This window comes from Schistosoma mansoni, chromosome 2 (genome assembly GCF_000237925.1).
Source record: "Schistosoma mansoni strain Puerto Rico chromosome 2, complete genome".
Classification (NCBI taxonomy): domain Eukaryota; kingdom Metazoa; phylum Platyhelminthes; class Trematoda; order Strigeidida; family Schistosomatidae; genus Schistosoma; species Schistosoma mansoni.
This window is the reverse complement of record NC_031496.1, coordinates 27,990,159-28,004,783: the sequence shown is the minus strand read 5'-3', so window position 1 is coordinate 28,004,783 and position 14,625 is coordinate 27,990,159. Positions and strand designations below refer to the sequence as shown.

Below are 14,625 nucleotides of genomic sequence, written 5' to 3'. Positions count from 1 at the left end.
GCTACGATGGGACTACATCTCCTCACGATGCTCCACTGCCTTGTGGATCAGACCATTAGATCGGAGGCTCCGGGTGTGGCCCCTTAAGAAGACCACCTGATTCGGTCTGGGCACCTGGGTAGCAGTACAGCCCTCACACATGTCAAGTGATTTATGTGGCGCATATCTATTTGGTGCCCCCTTGTACCAATGTTTATGTGTTTAAATAAATAAATAAAATTTGTTCAGTTTCATTCTTTGTCAGTATTTTTAGTCTATTGACTATGTGTATCCTATCATAAACTGCATTTGTCATAGTAAATAGTAAGCTGCAAACTCACTATATTCCTTTTGTTAAAGCAACGTTCTGTGAGTTTAATGGTTTACTCGCAAAACTTTCATTCCTTTTCTAGGCAATGTTTTTTTTGACACAAAACTTAAAATTAGAATAAATAATAAGAATTTCTAAACAAATGAATGACATGCAGACATGGATAGTAGTTAGCAGTGGACGCGCGTGTCATCCTATTTGAAGCAAACGGTACTGGGTTCAAGTCCCCAAATCAACATCAACTCTGAGATGCAAGTACATCCAGCTGAAGTGGTTTAGCTCAAATTTACTCATAGATTCAACTCTTAAACGACAATTTACTTTTAACATAATAAACAACATTGTTATTTCTTTCATACCTGATTTAAATATTCATCGGTTAAATGTAATTTTGAACCATATGGATGTGATGTTAAAACAAATGCATAATTTATAAGTGTTGAATAATCACCATCTATATTCTGTGCATTATATTTCCATACTTTAAGTATATCATATGAGAATAAACTCATATCATATGCTATAAACATGATTGTTTTTAATATATTCTGATCCCATTGATAAATATATTTTAATAAGGTAGAATAGAATGAAAGTTGAGCGATTACAATACAAGCTGATTCATTTAAACAAAATCAAAGAAAAGAAAAGAAGAAACGAATACAGTCGACTATCAATTAATCAATGGAACGATATTGAAAGAAGTACCTTATAAAAAAAGAGTCCCATAATAGGACGAAACGGTCGTCCAGTGCTTCCAGGTTTTCCCTGGTGGTCTAGCTTCAATTGACTCAATTTTTCAGCTAAGAAAAAAATGTTTTTGTTTCATAAATATCTTCTTTTATTACAAAATTATTATTACGTAATAAATAGGAAGTTGATTTTTTTCATTTACAGTTATCTTCTGTATTCATGGGTTTTTGTTTCTAGGATAATCAGATACATATTCTATATTAATGGGCATTTATATAGATACAAGTAGTTACATATATAATACGTACTAACGAATTTAAGAGATAGAAACATTTATGTGATATATAAAATCCCTTATAGGAATATGAAAGTTTCACACACTATAGGTGTGTGCAAACACTTCCTTAGATTTTTCATTTTATCAGAGACAGTAATAATAATTAAATCAGCTATGATTCCTTAGATTGTAAACGTTACATGGATAACTATAGTAACTCTGGAGCTAATACATGCCTTGAATTCCTGACCCGCAAGGGGACGGGTTCATTTAGTAAAACAGAACCAATCGGGTGCGGCTTCGGCTGTACTTGTTATAGTTTGTGATGATTCTGGATAACAGTTATAATCTTTCATCATAGAATATATATATATATATATATATATATATATATATATATACTGGTTAACTACCATGTTCATATTAAATAATTCTTTAGTCAGTTTGTTCAAAACCAGCCTAAGCTATAACACAAACTTTGATAAGTAATAATTTGAGCCCAAACTAATGACTTTCATTTTATTGATAATCATAAGTACTAAGATAATTCTAGTAAGTAATATTGTGATAATTAGTTGTTCTTACATTCTGATACTGATTTCAAACATTGAAAATATCAGAATCATATAGGTACAGATCTTTTATCAGTATGAGTTTATGATTGTTAAGTTTTTGATCGAGATCATGAATCGATCTCTGTTACATCACCATTGAAAACCTGGAAACACTGAACAGCCATTTTATCCTAGTATGGGACTTTTCAGCAGAGCGTTCGCGCACGAGACCGTAGCTCCTAGGTTCTAATCTTGTGTGCGAGTTCGTAGATGTTCACTGCTGTGGAGTCATATACTAGGACGAAATGGCCGTTCATTGCTTCCAGGTTTTCAATGGTAGTCTACGATTGATCGATTCATGATCTTAATCAAAATCAGATCTTTCGAGTTGATTGAATGATTCTAAGTTTGGGGTGATATGTCAAAATTATTCTCAGAGTACTTATCTTTATTCATTCAAAATGTTAAATTAAAAAAGATTATTGTCATTTATAATAGATTTTTACAGTGAACAGTTATTGGTTATATAACATTTGTCTAATTAATGTTTAAAAAAAAACAAAAGTTTTAGTTGATGGTGATTAGGAGATCCTTGGAACTGATATACTTTTATAATTCCCTTAATTAAAAGTATCTACGTTTATGACAATGACTTAAATGTTTGAAATGATCTGACATTTTTCTGTACTCTGAATGATTTAATTTACAGTTCTTTCATCATTAATTTGATTAGTGTACACATAGGAGAATGGTGTGGTGTTGTGATACATTCCCATGTTCTTGAATCAGAATTTCTGTTTCATGCTCTTTATGTTTTTTTTTCTCAGTTCGATCATCTGTTCGATACAGATAGTAGAAGGAGAAAGTCAGGGTTTATGGTAAACATCTCTTTTTGATCATTAAAACCATGGTTTCTTTAACACTGGAGAATAAATGGAAATGGAATTGAACTAATCTATTTATTGTGTATATTAAAACACTGATTCTTAGTTGTTTAATTCGAATTCTGATTTATTCTGTAATCATATTGTGATTACTGAAAGATTACTTCATGATTGGTATGTTCTTTTGATCTAGGAGTGATCATCTGAGATAACATTCTCGTAAAGGTGAAGAATTAAAATCAAGTACTTCATGTCTAAGAATTTCTTGCAGTGGCTCATAAAAAACTGGATCCCGTTACAGGAGTACATAGTATCACAGATAGCTGTTTAAAAATTCCAAATAAATTTTAGTCTCTATAATACTTCAAGACACAACGATTAACTGAAGTCGGCTTGCCTTCTGATCTTACTGTTCTAATTTGAAGACTCAAAATGAAAGAACAAATAAAGTTCAAAGGTTGTTTACCCGCTTTTTCCCAAGTTGAAAATAGAGGAGCATGGGGGATTTAAAAGATTATAAGGTTGAATGTTGATTTCTCATCCAGCCTATAGCAATAATGTATGTAACTAATTACATTTATGTTGATTTATCACATTATAAATTATACCTACTGCGTAAGCGATAAAGACGCAACAAATTAACCTGTTGTATTTCTTTGAGTATGTGTAGATCATCAACATAACTTAGTTATATCTCTAGAAATTTAGACAAGGACAAAATATGTGTTTACTGTTTCCCGTTTTCCACGTGTCGTTACTTTGATACCAAACTGTAACGATAGCTAATTTCAGATCAACTTACAGTTTAATAGTTGAATTCATGAGTCGATTAAAGCTAGACCATCACGGAAAACGTTGAAGCACTGAACGGCCGTTTCGTCGTAGTATGGGACTCTTCATCAGTGCGCATCCACGGTCCAACTCGTGAGATTCGAACAGAGGACCTTCGGTGTCATTCACGAACGGTTAACATCTAGAACATTGAGCCGGCATACTACGGTGTTAATTTGTAGCTTCAACCGATCAACAAAATTGGGCCGCTATCCACCATTGTCTTCTATGAGTTACTATCTCACAACAGACATGGTTGAACTCCACTGGTCACGCCTCCTCACTAGAACTTCAGGAAATACCTTTTGAAGCCAGTCACCGCTAAGGAGTTCCATACTAAAACAAAACAGCCGTCCAGTGCTTCAAGGTTCTTCATGAATCCAACTATTAAACTATTATAATCTCCACAAAACTCTCTTTCCTGATAACAACTTATAGTTATCAAAATAATTCAATAATATCAATATAATACATACCAGAAATGTCTACATTTCCTATTTGTAATATATTTGTTATATTCTTTTCTTTATTATTCCATTTATATATTGCTTTAACAGATATACCAGTATTACCACCATTATATAATAGATAAGCTAAATGATTAGTAAATATTCCTAATGGATCATTATTATTATGATTATGATTATTACTACTACTATCATATATAATTAATATATTTAATCTATTTAAATATTGTAATAGTTTAATTAAAGCAATGGATAATTGATATTTATTAGCGCCAATAGTTAAACTTTCAATATTTGTAAAATTATTATTATCATTCTGATAATGATTCTGATGAGTATATGTATTATTATAACAATATGATTGATATGTTATACTACTTATTAATGGACATTGATAAGTAGTATGATATATTAATGTTGTCATTAATGATGATTTGAAACAATCAATATATGGTAACATCATTAATTGATTTATTTGATTACATAATATTGGATGATATGGACCTATCATTATATTATAATACATTTTATGATCATTATTTATAATTTGGGAATAAATGTGAATTTGTTTATATATTGTTAACATATTTATAAATGTATTATTAGTTAATATACAATCGGTAATAGGAATGATATATTGTTCAATATTACTACTATTATTATCATTAGTAGTAGTAGTATTGTTAAAGGCCCAATTTGTTATTGTTTGTTTATTTAACTGAATTGTATCTTCAATACTAGCGGTATAATTAAATAATCCATTCAATGATAAACAATCATCATTTGGTATTAAAATAAATAATCTTAAATAATAATGATTTAATTGACTCTGATTTTGTATTTGTGATATAGTAAAATATATAGTAGTATATATATAAAATATAAAAATGATAACTTTCATAATTTGTAATTATATTTGGCTATATATATAGGGGTAGATACAGATATAGATATACCTTAGTTACTTCTTTGGAAGTAGTATTAGTAATAATGATAATAATAATAATGAATAAAAGGATAATAATGGTACTGCTATTAGTAATAATTGAGATGACAATATTGGGGTAGTGATTAAGTCTGTAATATATAAACTCATATCATTAATTATTCTTGTTACTATGAGCATAATTTATGAAATGAACTGACGATCTATTGTGTTCTTTATAAAAAAATAAAGAAAACTGTTCATCTCTCTCCCCCCTCTCTCTCTATACATACATATGTAGATTGACTTAAATAGAATAAGATCGGTTCTTAACCATTTATTCTGTGTAAATTGTATAGAGATATCTAAATGTACCTTTTTGTTTTTGTTACTATGCAAAATAAATGATACTGATTATTGATGTGATTACTGAAATTGTCTTATTATTAGATAATGGATTATATGTTATGTAGTAATGTAACTGTGGCTAAGATAACAGTTTGCAATGAAAAATGAGTTAAGAATGATAGTTCTTTTTGTCGTTATGAGTCTGACTTACGAATATATATATCCATCGTTTTCCTTTTTATTCTATTTTTTTTTGTTAATAAAACTAAGTGGAAAATTTAAATTAAGGTAACGCCTCATTAATACGAATCACTTTCAGTTATATTTAATTGGTTCTTCGATATATTTCTATTATTAGTTTGTTTATATGTTTGTTTTTAAATGTTACCTTGAAATCCTGATGAAAACAAAAAAGTTTGAATTGAATAATTGAAAAAAAAAATTTGTATATTATATCTATTGGTATACAGGTAAGCATAAGTACCATTGTACTTACTGACTTACTTACTCCTGTTACTCCTTCTGAAAGAACATAGGCCGTCCACCAGCATTCTTTATCCAACTCTGTCCTGGACAATTCTTTCTACTTGTTTCTGGTTCTTATTCATCCTTGTCATGTCTGCTTCCAATTCTCGACAAAGTAGGTTCTTCGGTCGTCCTCTTTTCCATTTTCCCTCAGGATTCCATGTTAGGGCTTGCTTCGTCACGCGGTTTGATAATTTCATCAATATTTGTCCTATTCACTTCCAGTACATTTTCCTAATTTCCTGTTCACTTGGAAGCTGGTTTGTTCTCTCACTCAGTAGGCTTTTACTAATGGTATCTAGTCAACGGAGATTGAGTATCTTAAGTCAACAATTGTTTATAAATACTTGTACACTTTTGATGATGGTTGTGGTAATTCTCCACATTTCAGCTCCGTGCAGTAGGACTAACTGTCTCGACGTTCATGTTGAAGGTTCTCACTTTGATCGGTCGATAGATAAATGTTTTGAGTTCTATATATTCTTCAACTATAGGAATGTTGTCCTTCTTTTTCCAATCTTCCCCTTTACATCTGTATCAGATCCTCCTTGTTCATCAATCATGCTGTCTAGGTATGTAAAACTGTCAACGTCTTTCAGAGTTTCGCCATCAAGTGTGATTCGGTCAGTGTTCTGCGTGTTGTATTTAAGGATCTTGCTTGATGATGCATAGACTGCTGCTACGCTAGTTGTCTTCATCTGTATTTGTTTATGTGTATGGAATAGAAGAGCTAAGTGATCTGCGAATTCCAAATCTTCTAATTGATTTTGAGTTTTCCATTGTATTCCGTGTTACCTCTCAGATGTTGAGGTCTTCATTATCCAGTCAACCACCAAAAGAAAGAGAAAGGGAGAAAATAAGCAGCCTGGTCGGACTTCGAAATACTCTGGTAAAGAAAATAAATTTACGAAATCAGTTAGATTCCCTTGATTAAACTGTAGGTTTCGATCCAGAATAACAGTCTAATGATATAACTATGAGGATTCGAGTGAGATTGTTTAATTTCATAATTTACAACGTGCATTTATCTTATTTAGATAACCAATGAATATCGGAAAGTAGAGGATAGCTGTCTCTTCTTAGTATGGGACTCCTCAGAAATGATCATTTATTCTTCGAATTCACTATTTTCATGTCTTATTTCACCTGATCTAATGGTCAAAGACTTCATGAACTGGTAATGTATTTGTTTGACCACTAATGGGTTTCTTCAAATATATATTACATGTAATAAAATAAAAAAATATAAAATCATAGTTTGAAACATAGGATCGTTTCAAAATCACAAAATGAGCCAAAACTTAGTTTTTTTAATTCATCTTACATTGAACATTTAAATGAGCTCTTTACGTGTACATTCACCCTTACTTCTAAGATTATATTACTCACCTCCATGTACGTGTATATAAATAAACATGTTAACTGGTAGGTACAATGATATGTGACACTACTGTTTGTATGCTATTAGAATTTTTGATGAAACATGGGTTTTCTTTTTCTCATATAAGTAAAGTAACAAGCTGGTTGGCGATCAAACTTTGTTTAAATGTATCAAACTTGAAGTTGTATAAAATGATACTTTATAGATTGTGGTGAATGGATTACCGTTAAGCCACCCGAGTTTTAACGATATTATCATTATCTATATGTGAAACTATAGGGAAAATGTTCTTCATAGGACTCTAATTTGCTTTGTTGATAAATTTAATAGCATTATGTTCATAAAACTGGAGGAGCGGTATATTACAGATTCCAACACCGGTAAAGTGCGGGGGGGCTTATGATTTTTTCAGGCTCCATTGGTGTCAAAGCTGTTAGGGGCTTTCTTTTGATATATTTTAATATCAAAGTATAGTTTTATTGCTATCTGAAATAGAGATGTAGCTAAATTCGTTCCTTGTAGACTTTTGTATTTAGTGCACGTTTGTCTGTCAATTACAATAAATCAGTATGAGGAATTTGTAGAGATTGTAGTATTTGCATAGTGGAAATCATTAGTCGATCTAATCTAGACCATAATTGAAAGATCATGGATTGACTGAAGTTAGAAATTGACACCTTTAAATCACAATTCAGTGATGTAGATGTTAAACATTCGCTTGAGAAACCGAAGGCTTTTGGTTCGAGTCACGCGTGTGGAATTGAGGATGCGAACTGTTGAAGAGTGCCATAATAGGATGAAACACCTATCCAGTGCTTACAGATTTTTAATGGTGATCTGGCCTAGATAGATTCATGATTTAAACTGTGAGAATTACATCAAAGTTAGTAAACGCCATTTAAATTATTTCCAAGTGGATTTTGTGTCTTCTCACGACCGATTTCGAAAATAGTAGAGAACAACGCACAAAACTATCATCGTGGATCATTCATTTGGATCGTTTTAAGAGAAGTGGCTTTTTATTATTAACCGACATCACCTGGAGAACCGTTGGCAACTAAACCGTAATACTCAGTACTTTTATCCTCGGTTGGAGCACTGTGTGTTATTGGAAGACTGTGTATTTTATCACGTGTCAGAGCTTGAATATGTACTTATGAAGAGTTTTGAATCAAAATGAATATGATATTAGTTAATTTTCAAGTCTTTATCTGATGTCTGCTCTAGAATAAAACAACCACAAGTTTCACATAAAGTAAATCAAATAATGGAGTTTCATTGATACTGGGGATTTTGAAGGAAATAGTCTTGTCAGTATGTGGTTGTGGTGATTTCTGAATTTCAGAGAAACCAAAAACTAATCAAATTTACATAACCATTTAAAATATGGGAGAACTGAAAGGCTGTTTCGTTCAAGTATGGATGTTCTCAGAAATGCGAATTCACAATCTCCCAAGCGTGAGGTGTACTCAAGACCTTCGTTCCCGCACGCGAATATTATTCTATAGATGGGATCCTGAGTGCACACTGTTGAAAATTAATTAATTTTGTTAAACATATAGAAAAATGTCTCAAAAATCGCAACCACATGAATATGGCCGCTGAGATCAGGTGTAGCCCGCTAGTCTATAGAATTTATGTGGTTGTCAAATGGAAACAAAAATGAGGTCAAATACAGAAATGACATTTGAAATATTATCTAATTGACATTATACGAAAAATAAACTTTACAGTTGATTGATCAATAACCAATGTTATGTACGTTAAATCCTTCATATTGTTGATCAAATTTTATCAGCAAAGTTTCTATGTGACTATCTCCAACCTATGTGACTCGGAATCGTGTGAACTGTGCTCAGATGTAAGGTAGTGATTGGAGGTAGACGTTAAGGAGCTCTGGACTTAATTTTTTTCCGTATTTCGGCACTTGTCAGCAAGGTGTACTTACAATTTTTGGGGCACTAATTCTCCATGAGTAACTTAATCCCATTTCACTAAGCTTAACTATTTGAGACGTTATCTCTTTGAAATATCCTGTTTCTCGTTCGACTTCATACAAATTACCATTTGAGTATTAGGTTACATTAATAATGGTTGACTTTTAGTACATGCGTCGATGACTCAATAATTCTCTGTTTTATTATAGACCACTATTGTAAAAAAGCTAAATATCAATATGATTTTACAGTTTCAATAAATAGTATAGTCGAAAAAAAGTTTCAGTGCTGGAAAGTCATTATTTTGTTCATTTCAACATGGTTTATTATTGTTTGATTAATGTTGATGAATATTATGTCATCTGATGAATGACGTTAGTTTCATGAAGCCTACATGATCATAGTATATGCACCATAGCAAAAGAGTAGACGAAAGTATGTGTTGAGCGTCCAAGGGGAAGATATGATATACTTAGAGTACACTAAAATAAACGTATAGAAATTAACATGACAAGTAAGCATTCTAGAAGGTTTAGTCATCTACTTATTTAGACAATAAACAATTTGTTCAATTATGATATCTATGTTGTTTGTCATTACTGTTGTAGTGAACGAGAACACAAGTGGGAACAACCAAATATATTTGAATGCAAAATACAGAACATCTTCGTAAAATCTAAGAACCATACAGTAAACACTTCGTTTGCAAAATATCAGTCGATCGTCTCAGACTTCATTGTCCCTTCGTTTCCACACTAATCATTCTTTGTTCTCGTTCTCTTTACTTTGATCTTATTAACCTTTGGCCTCTAGGCATTTCACTTTTGATTGAAGATACATACTAATGATATCTGTCGATATCAGTAGCACACACCACACCATGAGCATAACAAACTATTTAAAAATCCTTGATATGACATGAGTTTCGTATTAGATATCCCTTATCTTAATCCTAAGAGACTCTTCTGTCTTACACAATTTTACTGACTGTTGGATAATTATACTTTCGTCAGTTATTAGAGTTTCCTAATTAATTAAATACTTTGTTTTGAGAACTTGCTTTCTTTTCAATTAAATTTTAACATTTATTTTTATGAATATGCAAGTAATATATCAGAATTTACTCATTTTTATATAATAATATATCAGTCAAAAAATCTGCAGTAATGGTTTTCATGAAGAATTGATGCTAGACAAAAAACTCATAAGATCTGAATAGCATAGAACAGTAGTTTGTTGCATATTCTAGTCTATTTAGAAATGTATATTGCGCCCCACATTTGAGATAAATGTCGTATTGTACACGATATCATTAGGTTGGAATACATTGATGTGGAATAACATTAAACTGACGGCGATTTTTGTATTTTATTTAAATTATATTTTTGGCATCCCCTTTGGAAAAAAATTTTCATCCCATTTTCCAATTTTTTTTTCATTCCGTTTAGTCCAATGAAATTCCTAGTTTTAAATGCCTTTTAATTGGTTATTTATTTCTTAAAATTGGTATGAAACGTCAGTATTTGTAGACAGAGCAAATTTCCTTCGCAGTATGGACGGTTGTAACGCACAAAGTATAAGCTCTGTTGTTCCTCACATTGTCACAGAAGCATTCCCATCACTTGAAGCGTTGAAGAGCGCCATTAGAACTTATGAACGAAATGTGGAAAGGTAAATAAAAATATGCATTACAGTCTTTTGTAGTTTCCAAAGCTATTTGTCGTTAATCGAAGCAGCAGACGGAAATTTTCACCGATATGTGAGAGATCACTTATTGTCTAAAAGGCACAAACGGTCAAATGCTTTTCGATAAGTAGCGATTCTTTTGGAACAAAGTAATACGAATTTAGTTTAAACGACATCGAATTCTGAAGCTGCATAAGCTGAACAAAAAAGCCCCCATGTTCATATCTATATTCTATGTGCTGCTTCGCACTGGATATTGGATGAAAGCGCGAGTCCAGAAATACTCGTCTGATTGTCGTAGCAGAACAGTTATCGATCGGGATTGAATACAACTAGTGAGTTATGGCAACACTTCTAACACCGTTAATCACATTGGTTACAATTTCTGATTGAAAGGACGTCTGAGATCTGATATGTAAATTCCCATAGTTATTAAAAGAGAATGAACTTTTTGGTGGCCCTAAATGTGACACCTGTTTGATCACATGCTTCTTGTTATCGTAATATACATATCGCCAATCCTCGTATATAATTATTTATTTAAATCGTGTTAGTGAATAACGGAATTAAATTAGTCAAATGCGAGAATTAATTTTGAATAGGTGTATTTCATACAATCGTTGACCCAGACAAATGATCGCAGAAGCGATGAGAAGAGAGTGAAACGAAATGACGTGCAATGGAGAAAGTGTGTGAGCCAACTCGATTTCATCACGCGTTAATCAATATCTATAGTCACACAAAAATTATCTACAGAAATGTGATAAATAAGATACGGAATGCACACATATACGCTTACATCGAAACAGTCAAGGTTGACATCCGAATAGGTTGGTTTGTCCAGAAGCTAGAATAAGCTATTTGAACTCGACATAGGACTAGCCACTATAACTATTATAGTATTTATATAACGAATTTAATAAAGACAATTTAACTTCAATACCATATAATTCATCTTATTATTTTATATATTCTAATTTCATTTAGATAATAATTATGTACAACTGAAGTAATTTAAACAATCACAAATAACAGAAAATTCCCAAACTTTGTAAAACAAAAAACTCATTTTATCATTTTCATCTGATGTTCATTCATGATATTAAAGATCTATTCAAGAAGCATTCAAAGAAGGGATATAACATTTTTCTATATCATGAATGTGTATTTCATTAGGTGGTTATATATCAATATGAGTATTCAGTTACAAATTGTAAAAAAGGAAACGTGTAATATTTGGAAAAATAACAAAAGTAGAACAAATACACACACACACAAATAATTAAAAGGCATGTAGATAAGAAAGTAAAAAGGAGCAACATTTTCGACAACAATAAAGTAGAAGATAAGTAGAATAGGTAGTAATAGACAAATCAACGTTGAAGGTATGTATCATTCATGATGAGAATAGAAGCAGTAAAACAATAAAGTAGAAGATAAGTAGAATAGGTAGTAATAGACAAATCAACGTTGAAGGTATGTATCATTCATGTTGAGAATAGAGGCGGTAAAATGTCAAAGTACTATGATCATATAAAAAACTTTTTTGTATTTTAGTTAAAAAAAAACAGATTTCTGTTTTCTGAGTGAACATTTTAAAACAAACAACAACAAAAGAAATGTTCGCATACTTTATAGACAAAATAAAACACTTACAAAGGTCTTATTTAGAATTAAGGGAATGCATTTACTTCAATAAGCAATTAGGACAATATGAATGAATCAGAGAAAAAAAGGCATCCATATAAGCAGTAAATTGAAAAAAAAAACAGATTCAACTTGTTTCCACTTTCATAAGTACAATACGTAACATAAAAATGATACAATTATAAATGGAATACACAATACTTCATTCACATCTTATTCATGTAAGGTTATAGCTTATTGACTGTTTAAATGTTAAAAAAAAATACAAGACCGAAAACTAATCAAGAAAGAGGAGTACAAAAAGAAAAAAAAAACCCAAGTGGTTGTAGTTTGTATGAACGAAAACAAAAAAAAGACTAAAATTACAGCTGGATTGAGTCAATGAATATTTTCGTCAGTATTATTTTATGGTTTCTATGTGCTTAAAACACACGTACACACATAACAAAATAAGCGGATGTATGTCATATTATAACAAACGTAATGTTTCATAAAATAATAAATACATAGGTAACAGATCCGTTATCACTGCATAAATTGTAGAAGTCATTACAGAGATGGGATAAAACTATATGAAGGAAAATTAGTTTCAGAAGAAGTACAGATTATAGAGATTATTAAAATTCTTTGTTCATTTATTAATAAAAAATAGTGTTCTCAAGAGAGAGAGAAAAATTAAGTGCACTGCATTTGCTTACTTATTTATAATATAAGTAGTATGAAAAGTATCCTAAAATGTGTAGTTTATTCAAAATGAAGAATAGAATATAATAATGATTAAGGCTGAAAGGTTAATGTACACAGCCGAAAAATAGAAGTATATTACTGTTAAAAAATAAATCATTTTGTATACAATTTATTTGTTCAAGGTAAAACTAATTGTAGACTTCAGATTCTTTTAAAAGCTAATTTACAATAAACTATTTCAGATCTCTGCATATATATATATATTATATATATCATCCAAGGGTGTAATAATACAGATATTGAGCAAAAGCAATTAAGTAGATGAGAGATACGACCGAGGGAGTCATTCAAAGAACCTCTGAGGAGGTACTCATCTAATTTACAATATCACGATAAAAATAATTGACATTAACAACAGAATGAAGATTAGCAGATTTCTTCATTTTTTTACCTGAAATTATTTAAAAACGAATTTATTGTTGTTTAAAAAAATCTTTGTTAATTAGTTTTCGTCACTGTAAACATGAACACTGAAATATCTGGCTATTCAATAGTTAAATTAATATAATCAAATGATCATCAACAGTAATGACAGTAACGATGAAGAAATACTTGATGCTTGGGAGTTGTCCAGGATCAGTTTATTCATGAGAAGTAATCTTCTTATTGTTATTGTTAGTTACATTTTATTTGCTATGTTCTTTTTCGTTATGATTATTATTGTTACCATTTTGATGTTCATTAGTATTTGATTTCTGATTTTCAGTATTGGTTTTCTTTTCTTCATTATTGTGTAAATCTGTATAGTAGGCCAATTGTTCTAAGGCTGGTTGAACAATAATTGGCTTGTAAGATAGAAAACAAGAATAAAGATTTATTGAATATAAACGATTTTCATTTGCTTAAGTTAATATTTTTACTGTAAATGTTGTATGTATTGAAATCACCCCATGATAGGGTTTGGGGTGTATCTACTGTTAAAAAATTGAAAACTAGACGTTGTCAGCTGTACTCCTTGGTTATCACTGATAAATTACTTACTTACGCCTGTTTCCCCTCGTGGAGGAGTATAGGCCCCTCACCATCATTCTCCATCCAGCTCTGTCCTGGACAATCCTTTCCAGTTCGTTCCAGTTGTTATTCATTCTTTTCATATCCGCTTCTATTTCTCAGCGTAATGTGTTCTTTGACCTTCCTTCCCTTCCGGATTCCAAGTTGGGGATTGCCTTGTAATGCACATTGGTGATTTCCTTAATGTATGTCTTACCTACTTCCAACGTCTTTTCCTAATTTCCTCTACAGCTGGAACTTGGTTTGTCCTCTCCTATAAAACGCTGTTGCTGTTAGTATCCGGCCGGTGAATATTGAGTATTTTGCGTAGATAACTGTTTATAAATACTTGTACCTTCTTGACGATGGATGTAGTTCTCCACATTTCCGCTCCGTACAGTAGGACTGTATTGACGTTCGTAT

General features: G+C 31.3%; 1 protein-coding gene across 1 annotated transcript in view; it reads right to left on the bottom strand.

Annotated features, from left to right (window-relative positions):
* Positions 1–840, bottom strand: part of Smp_125450 (protein tyrosine kinase) — a gene marked incomplete at its 5' end in the record, with an annotated part of 46,485 nt that extends 45,645 nt beyond the window's left edge. The window contains one exon of the mRNA XM_018796283.1: positions 670–840. Within this exon, the coding sequence (XP_018650511.1) occupies positions 670–840 (171 nt within the window). The remainder of the gene's footprint in view (positions 1–669) is intronic.
* Positions 841–14,625: the final 13,785 nt, after the last annotated feature.